Genomic DNA, 17028 nt, shown 5'->3' with positions numbered 1-17028 from the left:
TTTTGTGAAACATTTTTTTGTGTTGTGTACAAGAAAGTGATAATTTTTATGCAAATTAAGTTACGTACTGAACTGTGCAATTTTATTAAATCAGAATTCTCAACAATGCAGGTACATACAAATTAAATTTTTTAGTAAAATAAACTTTTGTACTGTATTATTTTTTGTTTTACATCACAGTACAGTAGCTTTTTTCTGTCAGTTAATTTATTTAATTAACTGACATTAATTAAATTGATGTAGCATTAGAATCTGATTATTTTTGTCTTAAACGCTAGTTATTGTTGTCTCTCTCTCTTGTGGGGGGGGGGGGATTCGCTAATCCGAACAAGCATGGTTTTTATTAGTTGGGATCAGTGAGATACCACTGTATATAGTTTTAAATGGTCAGTAATTCATTATTCTGCTAATTAGACTTCAATGACATCTATCACTCCCTGAATGATAACAAGAGCAAGCATGAATTTCAAGACCAGCATTCATCCCTGGTATTAGTAATGGTTGGTGTGGGCTTCTCAGTATGATTGTTTGGACTCCATGCAGATGGCTATGTAAATTATTACATGCAAAATATTACAATTTTGGTAATCCTGATAGCTGCATTAAAAAAAGGGGGGGGAGCACATATATGGATCTTTTAAGCAGTTTACATATGGAAAGTGGCATTTTCTTAATTGCTTTTGAAATGTGTCACAGGTAAATGTTGTTTTGCTGCTTAGATTAAAAATCAGTAATGGATAGTTATTATCCTCTCTTTTAAATTTTTGATGCCGAATTAAAGCACCTTCTGTTTCATACTTTGAAAAAAAATATCTCTCTCTATATATATAGATAGAGAGATTGGTACTGAGTTTCTTAAATCTTATTTGAAAATACAGCTGTATTGTTATTTTGTACTTAAACCAAAATTAGATTTAACAGTTTTGGAATACATTTTAACATATTAGTGAAAACAAATATACTAGGCATGGGATTGCCAGCTGCTGATGATCCTGTCACTGTATATAATGGATTTATGTTATGTACAGATGAATACATAAATAATTGGTAAACAAGTTAGTAAATTAATAATTTTAATTAAATCATGAAAAGTTTTTTGCATTTCTCAATTTGTTTGCTATAATTTTTTTTTTTTTTCAGATAAAAAAACATGGCATCAAAATCAAGAGAGAGATATCGTGTTTACAGTGGAATATGCCCAGATGAAAAATGCCATTCTAGATTATTTTTTCCTTCATATGATAGGAGTATTGAATGTACCCATTGTGGTCAACGACACGAACGGAGTGCTCTGCATGATATTGCTGAAGTATCTAATCCAGGTGTGGCACTTCATAACATGATTAGAAATGTATTGCTTGGAAGCATAGCACCAAAGCGAGGCACTGAAATGGTTAAAGTTTTAGGATTATCCAACTATCACTGTAAGCTTTTGTCACCTTTACTTACTAAATTTGGGATGGATAAAAAAAGTGGGAAGGCAAAATGTCTTACTGAAATGAATCAAGGAGATATATTTGATTGTAGTCTTTTAGGCGATAGATCATTTCTTATAGATCCAGAACATATTAGTGTTATTGGGTATGGACGAGATATATCTGGAAGTATGAGTTATCTTTCAGGCACCCTTGCACTAATTAAGGCCTCCAATGATAATCAGGAAAGACTGATACCTATTCATGCTGATGGTGATGGACATTGTTTAGTTCATGCAGTATCTCGAGCTCTGGTTGGACGAGAACTTTTCTGGCATCCATTGCGGTGTAACCTTAAAAGACACTTTGAAAACAATTTACAGAAGTATAAGGTAGTTGATAAATTAAAATTTTTTCTGAATTTTAGATATGACAATATTCAGTGATAGTATACTTCATTATTCCAAATAGTTTGCACTGTGATGAGCATGACTGCTACACATTTCTCTTTTTTGTTCTATTTGCAGCTATCTAAAACGTTCATAAACGAATTTCTTTACTCTATTTTTTTTTCTTGAAAACTCCATTTATTTTTAAATGCATGATTTGTAAAAGTGTTTCGAAACCTCATAATACAACTTAGTTTATTTTGTATAAAAAATTTGGAATACTTAAGTGATTTAAAACAAAAAATTGCAACATTTTTGTTTGGATAATTTTTTTTTTTTTAAATAAAACTCGTCGTTTATTTAAGATTAATTATGTGAACTTTGATCCATGTTTGTGAATTGAAGAATGATGATCTGTTTGTCTGTTATCAATTATAGACAGCTGATGTTAATTTCACATGGAAAGAATTCAAAAACACAGTTTCAAAAATGAGTGTTTTTTATTTATTTATTATTATTATTATTTAATAATATAGCAGAGCTGACCATTGCAGTACTTCATGCTATACTAAAATGTTCTTTCATCTTGTCCAAAAATCTCTCTTTTTTTTTTTTTTTTCAGATGAACATTCAGTGTTGTTACTTTTATCTACAGGTGTTGCTGGATTGAAAAGAACATGAAAAAAAAAGTTGTCTATATAACTAATTATTTCTATTGCATTAAAAAAAAACATAGGAAGATGCTATACATTCACATAATTTTTTTAATTTGGGGGGTTTCCAAAGTTAATTTCCAATTTAGAAATTTTTTGCTAGATTCATTTTTTATGAAAAAGTTGAGATGCTTCCAAAATCATATACAGGGTGTTCGGGATAAATTTGACATATTTATAATTAATTATATTTTTCCGTAAGTTACATGTATTAACACACACTTCTCTTCATTTAAAAGTTTGGACCCTTCTTCATTCATATACAAGATGTCAGAAAGGATGGATAGCTGGAACCCACCTGAATCATGGAAGAGAATAACTTGTATCATGATGATTCGTGCCCGCCATCAAAATAAGGATATTACGACTGCTGCCCAATGCTCCCTGAATACAGTAAAAACAATCAGGCATGAACTAGAGACTTGCAATGGTGACTACGAGGATGTAGCAAGAAGAAAGATCCCTAGCAGACGATCTGATTGCGTTCGTACAGCAGAATTCCTCGCAAATCTGCAGGAACAGGTGTTGAAGAACCCTGGCATTGGAATTCGGGCTTTGTTCGTGGAGTTGCTAACTGTAGTCAAGCCCTGGATAACAAGGGTAGCCAATGGTAGGCCGTATGTATGGCAGCAGGATTCGGCCCCTTGCCACACCTCTGGGAAAAGTCAAAAATGGTTGTCTGAAAATTTCTACGACTTCACCAGTCCAAATGTTTGGCCTCCAAACTCCCCAGACCTTAACCCCATGGATTATTTTGTATGGGGCGCAGTTGAAAAAGACACCAATCGCACTTCCAGTAATACAAAAGCCCAGTTAATGGATAAAATTAAAACAGTTTTTGCGGCCCTTCCCAGGGAGACTGTAGCATCAGCTTGTTCGAGGTTCCGAAGCAGAATTGAAGCTGTGATCGATGCTAATGGTGGTTATTTTGAGTAAATCTTGTTGATAGTATTGTAATTAACTCTGCCTGTAATGTTTTTTTGTCAATTCATTAAATTTAATAGATACAAAGAAGATTTTCTTTTTCCTTACGAAACTGTCAAATTTATCCCGAACACCCTGTATAATTGGGACTGATTTCTGAAACCAATTCTTAAATGTATGTATTTGTACAGGTGGGACTTTTTCACTGATTCATTTTAGTTTGCAGGTTATTAGACAGGTAGCATTTGGACACATTCCATTTTATGACACTAAGTCTCAGATCTGATATGGTAAGAATTAAGGGAAACAAGTGAATCCATCTATAGACTTATCTGTTGGTGACACCAATACAGATATTTTGTCTGACACTACTGATTTTCTGCCTTTATATTGATTTTTAATTTGTTCTATAAACTTTCAATGAGCAGAGGCCTGTTTTGAAATACAATATTGATTATATAAGACATTAAATAAATACCAAAAATTCAGTTTAATTTTGTTTTCAGAATGCACATCGTATTCTTTACTGTACTTATTTATGTTTTTCAAAGCAGTGTGAGTTACATGACATCTGACTTCAACTGATGTTTTCATGATGTGATCTAAACAAAAAAATGAATGGTTCCATGTTTGCAGTTGTACCAATTATCTGAACATTGAATCACTATATGGCAAGTCTGAAAATCAATCTTTGTGATGTTTGTTATATGCAGTTTTTCTACATCATTTCAACTTCAGAAAAAGTCCAAAGGATAATATATTGATGTGCTAGCACTTTTACTGATTTCAGTACTGAAACTTTACTTAACATTGGAAAAAGTCTAAAATCAATTGTTCTGATGTCCAGTATTTGCAGTTCTACTGACTATTTGGAAAACATATAATTCATTGTATTTTCAAACATTGCATCCTTACAAAAGACACATTACTCAGTAAAATCTTAAAAGAAGTTTGCTATTCCTGTAAGATCAATGTTTAAAAACCATAGAAAATTGTAATCACAAAACTCACCTCATTTGTTGCAGTTGATGAAACATCTTGTGTGACTGCATACCCCAACTTGTATCGAAATGACAAATAATTGAAAACAGTTGCCAAATATCATTTTGCAGAACTTAGATTACTAACTAGCCAATAAAGAGCAGCAACATTAAGTAATCAAGTTTACCTTGCAGACAAGTGGATATGAATTGATTTAACATTTTTCTAATGTTAAATATATTAATGTTAACACACTAGTGTTAACTTGCTATGGCAAACTATTTTGATAGTTTTGGCAATGAATTGCTTTGTACATTCACATTTGATATCACCTTCACAATGTGCCTCCTTCTCTCATTGAGTCAGTGTTTTCTTCTGCCTGCCACTGATTTTCCAAGGTTTGATTTTTGTGTTCAAGTTCTCTTTTGGATAATAAATTGCATATTTGAGTCTACAGCTCACCTGTAAAAGATGGTTGACTTTAATTCTTTCTTGCACATTTTTTCTTTTCTGCATGATATCCACTTTCATCTTTCTCAAAACTAAACCATCATGAAGATATCACTATCAACAAAAACATGTTCATTCAGACTTTTCTTAGTTCTTGTCTTTTCTCTCCATGTGAATTTGTACATCCCTTCACATGGAACATGTCCTGAAGAAAAATCATTAGCTTTACCTCTTGCTTAATTTTTGCAAAACATATCTGTATTACTGGGATTAATTTTGTATTCTGCTGTTTAGCTTTCCAACTAGGACCAGCTTTTCCTTCTTTGTCAAATGTCTTCTCCAATGACTTGAAAAGTTATTCAACATTCTTCCTCATTAGTGTTCTATGGGGCCATATAAACAAATAAGTCATTGTGCAATTTCTCCATTTTGAAATTTGCCCAGGTGGCAGTACTTGAAATTTCCTACCATTCAAGAAGTTTATATTCATGTTCACGTTCATTACATTCCTTCCTTTCCTCAATCACTTTTTGTTTTTAATCTTCCCCACCACACACACACACAACAGGCCACAAGGCATGAGCAGATAAATGTCATATGGATTGGGTCAAAATACAAAGTAATTTGTTGATATTCTCTTAAATTGCTGGGGCTAGTAGTCCTTGGGGATTGATTCATGGGAAAGGCCATTCCACGGAACTGAGGGAGATGGAATAAAGGACAGCTGTGAGTGACAAGTTCAGTAAATTATTTGTTCAAAAGGATGTTAGGCAGTTGTCTGTCTTGTTGCTATAGGTTTAGCAGAAATGAGGGCATTACAATGGATGCTTTGTTGTTATGTGCCATCCAGTTGTTTTTGACTCTTATCTTGTGAACAAAGGCTCTCCATCCTACTTGGCCACTTATCCTTTCTTTCAACAATTGTAAGTTCAAGTTGGTAAGTTCTTTTATGTTGTCCATTCAACTCTTTTGTGGTCTTCCTCTTCTACTCAATCTTCCTCAACATACCTGCCTTTTCCAATGATTCATCAGCACGCATAATATGGCCAAAGGATATCAACTTCTGTTTAGCGATCATCGCTTCCAAGGAGCATTCTGTTTTTATCCACACCCATAATTCAAATGAATCAATTTGCTTTCACATCCATACATCACTACTGGAAATACCATTGCTTTGACAATTCTAACTTTCATGCCATTATTCACACCTCTATCTTTCATAATTTTTGCCTAGTTTAACATAGTTTTTTTTTGTTGTTGTTCCATGACTATTCTTTTAATTTCATCTTCACATTTACCTTCATTTCTGATTCTGGACCTCAATAAATCATAACTTTCAACGATTTCTCTTTTATATCCTTCTATTATAAATTCATTTAAATTGCCAGAAGCCCTCACTTTTGTTTTGCTTATGTTTAAATTAAGCTCAGCTTTGTTACTTCCTGTCTTAACCAATAGAATCAACCTCTCCAGATCTTCCTTAGTTTCTGTTATGAGGGTTGTATCATCTGCATAAAAAATAATTTATTTTTCTTCCACCAATCTTAATTCCAGCTGAATCTTTGTCTAAATCAGCCAAATCTCATAAGATATGCACTATAAATGTTAAAAAGGTAGGGTGACAGTATACAACCCTGCCACACCCCTTTTTCCACTCGAACACTGTCTGTTTCTCCAAAGACTATTTTTACTGAAGCTTTTTGGTTGTCATACAGCTCCCTTATTAAGAGAATTAGATGTTCAGGTGTTCCCATTGATCTCATTACAATCCACAGTCTGTGGTGATCAATGTAATCAAAAGCTTTCTTATAATCCATAAAACAGATTAATTCTTCCTCCCGAAATTCTCTTGTTCTTTTCATAATCCATCTCATGATTGCTATTTGGTCTCTAGTTCCTCTGTTTCTCCTAAAGCCAGCCTGTTCTTGTGGCATTTCTCTAGTCACACATGACTCCAACCTGGATCACTTTCAGCATAACTTTACTTGCATGTGAAATTAAAGCGATGGTTCTGTAATTCTCACAATCTCTGGGATTTGATTTTTTTGGAATTGGGATGAATACTGATGTTTTCCAATCTCTAGGCCAGTATATTCATTACTTCATCTCCAGCTGATCTCAATAATTCCACTGATACACCATCAGTTCATAGAGCTTTTCCTTTTATCAGTTGTTCCATTGCTGATATCACTTCAATTTTCATTATCATGGGTTCCTCAACAAATTCTCTTTCAATAATATTATCTTTCTTGTACAAATCTTCTACATTCTCTTTCCATCTTTTTTTCACTGCTTCTTTTTCTTCCATCAAATATTTACCTGAATTACATTTTACAACTCCTAATCTAGGGATCAACTTCCCTGTAACAGCATTTATTTTTCTAAACAGATCTCTTGTTCTACCCATAATATTGATTTCTTCAATTTCTTTGAACCTTTTGTTTAGATGTTTTTCCTTATCTTCCTTAGACTGTCTTTGGAAATCTGCATTCAGTTGTTTAACCCTTTCTTTGTTTCTCTGAAGTTTCATTTTTCTTCCTCTGCTAATGGATGCCAGTATTATCTAAAAGAAACACCATGCAGAAGCTCTCTGTGAGATAAGTGGTTGAAGAGAGTTTGCAAGAGACAGGGGACATCAACTAACTGAACATCTCTTCTGAATTGCATCAAAATTTTTTAGAGAGGACTCAGGTGTGCCATCCCAAATGTTAGAGCAGTATTTCAAGGTTAGGTGGATTTAATATTTTATTATTATTACAGTAACCTCCATGGAGTCAATAGACTCATCGTGGGAGGCCCACTCAGCCAGTAATATGCCCATCATAACAAAATTTGAAGTTATTTACACTCACTGAATTCATATTGCATTCCACTTACTAATAACTTTCCATGTAAAAAAAAATCTATTCATAACCCTTTTTGGAAAAGTCCATGGAAATCACTATGTATGAATCTCTCATCAATGCATTTGCCGCCTTATCATGCAATGTAAGAAGATTGCTAAAACAGAACTTGCCCTTCACAAACCCATGCTGACCATCATAGAGAATCTTGTGTCTATCAACCTAATCCTATATTTTATTCCTAATCAATTTCTTAACACTTTGATCACAACTGCATATATAGACTAGTCTATAATTGAAAAAAACCTGTCCTAGAATCATGCTTATTGTGGAGAGGTATTATTTTACCTTCTTTCCACTCCTTAGGAACTTTCCCCACTGTCAGACTTCCATTACTCTTTTGCACATTCTTTAAAAATACGTGGTAATATTTCATCCATTCTCACAGCCTTATTAATATCTAACCCAAGCAACACTTGATATGCCTTTGATTCTTTCACCTTCAATTCTCTTAATACTTATCTCCCCTCTACAGTATCATTCACACCAGTATGATATACACTAATAATTGTTTTCATTAAATAATTCCACTATATCATTGTTATGGTTGCTCTGTTACCAAACATCCATTAGTGTCAACCTGCCATAATTATTTTTCTCTTTTGCTTGCCACACAGAAAAATTCCCTTGGATTATCTTTGACTTGACTGTCCAATCTTCTCTCATATTCTTCTACGTTTTCTTTTTTTAACTATGCTTGTCACTTATATGGTCTGCAGTTTATATTCTTCATGCATCTGTTCACTACAAACTGTCTTCTATCTTCTTCATCCATCTCACTTCTACTGCATTTATTCCTTTAAATCTTGGTATGCAGTTATGCATTGCTTGTGTCGGGTACCACCTTATCATTTCTCATCCATTGTCGACATCTTTTCTACACACCTTATCAACTCAATGTACTGATGCTAGTTGACTACAGAGCTTCTGCTAGGCATCTACTTGGAGAAGTTCCACTTATATACCTTCTTAATAACATTTTCCTGTTTGACTTCTGCCAAACCAATACCACATGATCATTTTCACCAATAGGTGGTAGTGTTGATACCTCATTCACTACCACATTCTATGATTTTTTCCAATCCAACACCTCAAAACCTTGTGTTGCTTACATCACATTCTGCTTAAGATAGTTATCCTGCATAAACTCAACAAAGGTGCTCTCCTTGTTATCATACACTACCTCTTCTTTCTAATCCATATTCCCATAATTAAAATCTCCCATTACAGTCACCTTCCTTTTACTTGCCTAACTAATTTGTCTAAACATTTAACAATCAGTGCTCTCCACATTCCCTGGCATATAACAACAATAAATATACTATTCTATTGATCATTAGATTTTCCACTTCTACTCTTCAAGGACTCAATTCCTCTGCTATCATTTACTGCACTCCTCCTCTCTTCATCTTCCTGTCCTTCTGGAAAATACTACATCCTACCATTTCTAGACTTGACAGTATATTATCCTCAGACAACCATGTTTCACTTATATCAGTTACCTCTTGGCATACTGACTCAATCAATGCTACAAACTCAGCCCCTTTATTTCTGATGCTCCTTACATTAGCATAGAAACATAATAATTCCCAACTCTTGGAGGCTATTCTACCAATGTCATCACTCTGTACTCTCTCTCTCTGCTATAATACACCTCTCTCTTTGATTTGACCATCCCTATTTTCCTAATCTTGATTCTTGTTTTCATTCATATCCTTAACCCCACTTTTTTGCACCGCATCACTCTGTTCTATAATCACTCCCTCACCTTTGTATCCATTCTCTTCCTGTCTTCCCACAACCTGCTTCTCAACCTTATGATCCTTAGCAATACTAATTTCATATGAGCCTTGTAAACTCTTATTAAACAAAAATTACTCCAAATGTCCAACACCAAACATATTCAAATGCAATTTGTCAGCTTTTAAACCATTCTAACTTCCCTTCAAATTCACTTCATACATTCACAAATTGAGCACTCTTTGACTGACTCAATTCAGCCATCTTGTCATTCAGTATCATTGCTCTTCTCAGTTCACTACTATCATATCTAGGCAATAAACTAATCACTTTATCAATGACACTGTTATCCTTCACCTTCTATAGCAACTTCTTGAAATCCATTCTATATTCTTTGTCTCATTATCTGAGTCTTTTGTGTCCAGTGTCCACTAATTCTGAAGCCCGTTCCTTCCTTCCATGGAGAGCATCAGATATTCATTTCATTGTACCAACTGAAAAACATGTAAGGAAGTTAATAGCAAGAAGCAAGTATTTGAAAATACTTGCTTATTTACATCAGCTAATCTTTTTATAAATTCAGTTTCCTCCTCCATACATTTAATCTCACTTTTCTCTAAGCACTCCATTTTTCTGATTATTCCTGGTGTTCCAATAAGGTGTTCAAATAGGGCGTTCCAAAAATTCTCATTTTTGGAACGCCCTAACCTCTCATTGCACTTCTCACACACTGTAATACATTCCTTCTTCTCATTTAACTGAACATTTTAAAATCACAGTACCAGAGTACAGTACCTATATCCAATTTGACTGTCTCTCACAAAAGCACTGTCATAAAAACCTGTATAATATAATTATAAATAATAATAAAAAAAAACGTTTTATAACACCTTTCAAATACTGCTGTTTGTACACAATAAGCAAAAAAGAGAAGCAACATCTTGAGTGAAAAAAGGATGACAAGTTTTTTGAAAAATAGCTGCTATAGAAGTGGTGTGATTATGCCACAAAAGACTAGGAGTAAGATTCAGTCCAGGAGAGGATTGTCTTTTGTTTTTGGCAATGCGAATTATGTTGACGTGGTGCTAACATTTCTATCTCTTTGCCATTTTTTTTTCTTTTTCTTTTACTTATGTTCATGGTGAATTTTGATGATATTGAGTGTGTGGGTTCCTGTAATTGACTTTTCTCTAATATCATTGTAGAGAATAATAGATTTGTTTAAAAAGAAGAACCCTGGCAAAATCTCAAGAAAATGTCAGTTAATTCCACCGGGCTTCTAAATGGTGTGATGTTTGCAAGAATGTCAAAATCTGAAGTTCATAGTGGGCTCAAAGTTAGAAGCAGTCCTGAAAAGAAAAAGAAAAAAAAATCATATCCAAAGTAAATTAGCAAGTTCATCTAAAAGAATATAGAGAAAAATGTTATTCAGCAGGTTAAACTCTTGGCGATTGTAGTAGAGCTATAATAGTACTCATCTGTGAAAAACAAAATAAAATAATGTGAGAATTTCATGGAATTTCTCTGAGTGCTTGGGTAAGACTTAAGGAAGAATACATTTAGGAAATGCAGTTAAGAAAAATTGTGAAATAGATATTTGGGAAGAACAATCTTCATTCTGGCCAAATTAGGTTTGTTAGAATCAGAATTTTATTAAGACTAATAGTTATGAAATCATGAGACTATAACAAGGATCTGCATGTAATTGTATTGGAAATCTTCAGATAGGTTAAGGTGCTAAGATAAAAGCTGTTCAAAATGCTAAATTATATGAGATCTATTAAGCAATATATAGCCTGTATACTATGTATCTGTTATTGAAATGCATGATATTTTGTTATTTAATTGTTGTAAGTTGCAGCATTTACCAAGCTTGTAAAGAAATGGATAAGCCCCCTCCAGTATTTCTCAACGACTAAAAGTTTAGTTGTCCAGAAAGCACATCATTAGAATTCTTACTTACTAACCACTTAACCTCACATAGTATTAGAGGTTTTGCAATCTCTCATGGTTGCTTAATATGCATGCTATAAAATGTAAATTCTTCTTTCATGAAATATGTAGTTATTTCACAAGTGCAGGGCCGTTCAACTAGTTAAAATTAACTATTTATTCCATAGAATTATGAACCAGTCACAGTTAATGAATAGAACATTTCTAATGATTCTACATTTAAACATGTATCTAATCCCCACCTTTTTTACTTGTTCCATGTTGAGGTTTGTTCCTTAGTAATACACATGATCTGTTGAGTTAGATTTATCACTGTTGACTTTTTCTTGTATCTTACCATGAATTCATGCTTATCTCAAGTTTTACACTCATGTTCATAGAAACCGCATCACCTGCTAACCATGTTGTTTTGGTAATTAAATTTGAATGGCTGTTTGAAAAGGGATAATAATACAATAATTGTCACAAATAATGAAGGTAATATAACATTTTTATTTTTGGATTAGTATTTCGGCTCTTTTTAGTACAAGGTGTCACATAATTAGGAAATGACAACAGATTTTGCAAATATTTCAAAATAGAGTGGACAGTGATATTTTCACTAGGGGGAAAAAAAACGGTATCAAAATTTTTTCAACTACACTAATATTTACACTAACTCCTGCCTTTATTACAGCTTGGCATTGGCAAGGCATTAACAAAATCAATTTCTTGATAGATGAAACTGTCAATTAATGTTTCCGTACCCTTATAATGGCTTCTTGGAGCTCCCGAAGTATTTTCAGCTTCTTCAGTCTCCATTCGGTATCACAAATTCTCAGTAGGGTTGAAATCTGGGCTGTTTCTTGGCCATGGTAGTTGCTGAATCGAGTGTTCATTGAACCACTTATTAAACTACAACCAAAACTAAACTTTTTTTAGTACTAAACTCAGTTAATTTGTATGGTACATTTTAGGATTATAATAATGTTACTTGCATTTTTTTGCTCTATGACAAGGGAGCTCCCGAAGTATTTTCAGCTTCTTCAGTCTCCATTCGGTATCACAAATTCTCAGTAGGGTTGAAATCTGGGCTGTTTCTTGGCCATGGTAGTTGCTGAATCGAGTGTTCATTGAACCACTTATTAAACTACAACCAAAACTAAACTTTTTTTAGTACTAAACTCAGTTAATTTGTATGGTACATTTTAGGATTATAATAATGTTACTTGCATTTTTTTGCTCTATGACAAGGGGCAGAGTCATTCTGAAAAAGTCATTTCTTCTAAAATTTTCTGGTACACTTGTGCATTCACTGAACCTTTTGTGAAAGGTTGTGAAAAAGACGATGAATAAGAGTGGAGATAATGTTCATCCTTGTCTTACCTGTGATTTTACATCCCATCTTCCTGTATTTCCTTTAATTCTAACTGCTGACTTACATCTTCAAAATATATACCATTTATCACTATATAATGTTCCATTTAACCCATATATTTGCAGCGTTTTGAAAAATCCTTTTTTTAGGCACCTTGACATATGCCATTTCCAGATTTACAAAATTTAAGTACTGATCCTTGTAATATTCTCATGATTTTTCAGCTATATGTTGTAAAGTGGAAATCTGATTTTGACACCCTCTATTTGGTGTGTACCCAGCTTGTTCTTTACGTTTCACTTTCACAATTATCTTTCTCAACCTTTTCAAGTGTGCTCATATGAATCTTACTCTGTACTTCTCATGATCAGCTTTATTCCCTTTTTTATAGGTAGGAACTGTTAGAGCTCTGCTCCAATTATCTGACATTTGACCTTTTTACGAGGCCCTCTGAATTGTGCAGTGTGGCCACTGCAAAACTTTATGCCTCCCTACTTAAGCATTTCTGGTTGAATATCATCTACTCCAGCTGTCTTTCTTCATTTCATGTTTTTTATGTCGTGTTATACCTCAAGTTTTGATCTTTGCATTCCTCTTGAAAATGTTCTAGTATGGTTCTGTTGCTGCTTGTTTCGTTTTCCAGTTTTTATTATTATTATCATCCAAGTTGTCTCACTATGTCATTCAGACTGCAGTCCGCACGGTTTGCCTGGTGGCTGTGCGCTTCGCAACCATATGCCTGGGGAAGGAGTGTCCTGGGTTCGATTCCCATCGCTGGCGTTAGGAGCTTAAGGATCTTCCTCAGCCATAGCCAAGTTAGCCGGTCTTAGGCATGGACAACAGGTTTTTTTTTTCCCCAGTTTATCTGGAGTTTATCATCCCGCAAACCAGCTCCGTGAACACGGATCTACAGCCATAAATACTTAACCCCCCATGAGTGGGGCTCAACTTCTCCAATAAGGACTGGGGAGAAAATTCAGGAAACTCCATATAAATAAATAAATTTAGACTGCAGACAAGAGTATACAATATTTTGTGTGTCAGTGAATTTGAAGCTATTTGGTGTGAGGTGGAATCTAACAAGATCAATTACACAGTGGGTTGTTCTCACAAACCTGGCGGATCGGTTGCTAGTGACGAAGAAATGCATCACCAAATAGATGATGGATGTGAAAAGAGTAATCACAATGGAGAATTTAATGGGTAGCAGTAAAATCTCATGAGAAGAATGAAACTGAATTTATTGAGTTGTTGCGAGACAATTTCCTCAAGCAGCATATGACAGAAGGAACTCGAGGTCATAGAATGTTAGATTTGATAATAGTGTCAGAGGGTTTAGTGATCATACATTACTCACTTGAGAAGTGACAAAAGGTTACATGCTGAACTACAAAGCAAGAAATTATGACCAACTGAGGAGTATACTGAGTTCAGCACAGTGGTATCAGTGCATGGGTAGCATTTAAAAAAAATACTTAAATCATGCAGTATTAGAATATGTCAGAAGAGTTTGAAGAATAAGAGAAGGAATAACGTGTGCATAAGGATAATGTCCATTATGAAAATTATAAGCAGCAGGCCAGATGAGTCACAACTGTTGTGTAGAAAGCTAAGTCTGATTATGAAAACAAACTGTCTCTGCAAGCTAAAGACAACCCACAAGAATTTTATTGATATGCTGCAAGTAAAAGAAAATGAAATTGTGAAAGAATAACTACTGAATGCAGATGGTGTGAGAGTGACAGATGCAGAAGGCATTGCTTAACTAATGAGTGCCCGTTTTGCTAAAAGCTATCAACCTGGTATGCAACATTGATTTCAATGCTACCTCGTCACTAGATGAAGAAACTGAAATGTATGAAGAGGATGTATTAGCGCTGTTGCAGAAACTGAATAAGAATTCCACACTACGGGCTATCAGCACGGATGCTAAATGTGTGTTCATCTGAACTGGCTATTCCCTTGAACAGGCTGTATAATTTGAGTCTCAGTCTCGGAAGATTCTGCAGGAATGGAAAGAATGTATGGTAATCACATTGCACAAGGGTGGTGCATAGAGCAATGTATCCAACTATTGATCAATCAGTATCTCAGGAGTGGAGGTGAAGATTTTGGAAAAATTGGTTACTGCTTGCATTCAGATATAGGTTGACAGTTAATCTCTACTTTGCAATGAGCAGTATGGGTTTACTAAGGAAAGGTCATGCTTTTGCAACTTGCTCACATTCTATAATAATTGCCATTGAATTAGCCTAGAGGAATGGATACACCATGATAATTTTGGATTTTGCTAAGGCTTTTGACAGAATACAGCATGAAAGGCTGTTGCATAAATTGGAGAATATGGGTTTGGATTATAAAATATTAGCATGTGATAAGATGATGGCTGATGGATATCAAAAAGTGATAGACAAAGGGGGAGGGTTCTGCAAGATTTCAGGTAACTAGTGGTATACCACAAGGATCAGTCCTTAGTCCACTAATTCAGTGTGTACATTAAATATATTGGTAAGGATTTGACAGACATACAGCTATTAGCTGATGATGCAAAGATAGGTTATGGTAATCAGGATTTCTACTGATATGCAGTACTTACAAAATGATTTGAATAGGATTTAATTGTAGGCATGGGAAAATGGATGTCAGTAAATGCAAAGTCATGCACTTTGCTGTAATTAGATATCAATGTCGTATTATATTGGTGGGACCATGCTAGAAGAAACTGATCAGGCTAGGGATCTTGAAGTGTCAGTAGATAACAAGTTGAAATTCAGAGACATAGCAAAGATTGCAAATACAACTCAAAAGATAATTGCAATGCTCAAACGAACTTTCACATGTAAAGATATAGATGTTATTTTGTCTCTTTACAAGACCTTGATAAGAACTCACTTGGACTATTCTGGTCTATTAGTTTCTGTTGTGACTCTGATACAGTGGAGAGAGTGCAAAGGAGAGTGTTAAAAATGATATCAGGATTGTGGAATACTGATTATGAAGACAAATCATATCACCCCTTTTTCAGGCAGTAGTAAACAGGAGAAAGAGGGGTGATATGATTGAGACTTACAAATTTGTGAAAGAGTCACAGGATTTCAGTTGATGGAATTTTTCATTTTATAGAACATGGGAGAAAGGACAAGAGGGCATCCTTGAAAGCTAAGAATGATTGCCACTAAGAAAGGGGTGAAGACTAATTTTTTCTCTCATAGGGTGGTATGATAGCTGGTGTGTGTAGTATGTGGCCTCCCTCAATGAGTCCCCGACTCCCTGGAGATCTCTCTTAATAATAATAATGATGATATATGCCATAATGTGGTGGTTCAGAAATTCCACTGTTCCACCTTCAGAACTGTTATTCTCTTGCATGACTATCCACCAGTGTCAACCTGCCATGATTATTCTTTCTCTTGCTTGCCATATAGCGAAAAAATTCCCTTGAGTTAACCTTGGCCTGACCAGCCAATTTCCTTTTGTGCTGCTCCCTTTTTTTCTTTACAATGCTCATCACCTTTCTAGTCTGCACTTTATACTCTTCGTGGATCCAATCACCACAAACTGTCTTATACCTCCTCCATAGTATTTTCTTTTCCAAAACAGCTTGCTTGATTTCACTGTTCATCCATTTCACGCCTACTCTATTTAGTTGCTTAACCCTTGGTATGCAATTAAGCTGAGTGGAAAGGAAGCTGATGTCCTTTCTGTTCAGCCCATGTACCTAGTATACTGATGCCGGCTACAGAGCTTCTTATAATCACCCATTTTGTACTTCCACTTCTTCTTCCTTTTTCTCTCTTTTACCTTGTTGTGTTGATGTTTTTCTATTCATTTAACCACAACTGTGCACAAGGATAAGGTGGTTAGCCCTAAGCCGTCCAGTGAATCCCATGGAAGGTATCTGTAGAAGCACTGAGTTCTCAAGGCCAGTTTGCCTGCTTACAGGATTAAAAACCCTGCAGTCCACGCTCAAGACCGGCTAACTTAGCTGTGTCTGAGAAAGATGCTAAGCTCCTTTCGTCAGCGCATGTGATTGCGAACTGAATAGCCACTCGGCTAACTGTGCAGAATACTTGTACTTCCATATGTATCCATTTTTGACAGTAACATTTTCTTGTTTCACCACTTCCGAAAGAAGTACATCATGATCACTCTCACCAACCAGCAGCAGTGTCAACACTTCATTAATACCTACATCTTGTGAAG

At 34.8% G+C, this 17028-nt stretch overlaps 1 protein-coding gene across 1 annotated transcript in view; it reads left to right on the top strand.

Annotated features, from left to right (window-relative positions):
• LOC150101198 (deubiquitinating protein VCPIP1-like) overlaps positions 1 to 17028 on the top strand; it is a 331399-nt gene that overhangs the window by 30083 nt on the left and 284288 nt on the right. The window contains exon 2 of the mRNA XM_090402113.1: positions 1141 to 1807. Coding sequence (XP_090258239.1) covers positions 1151 to 1807 — 657 coding nt within the window. The 5' untranslated portion in view covers positions 1141 to 1150. The remainder of the gene's footprint in view (positions 1 to 1140; positions 1808 to 17028) is intronic.

The sequence above is a fragment of the Typopeltis vanoorti genome, chromosome 12, assembly GCF_054136105.1.
Source record: "Typopeltis vanoorti isolate ZY-2024b chromosome 12, IOZ_Tvanoo_1.0, whole genome shotgun sequence".
Taxonomy (NCBI): domain Eukaryota; kingdom Metazoa; phylum Arthropoda; class Arachnida; order Uropygi; family Thelyphonidae; genus Typopeltis; species Typopeltis vanoorti.
Note: the sequence above shows the minus strand (reverse complement) of the source record. Positions and strands in the feature narration are given on the sequence as shown.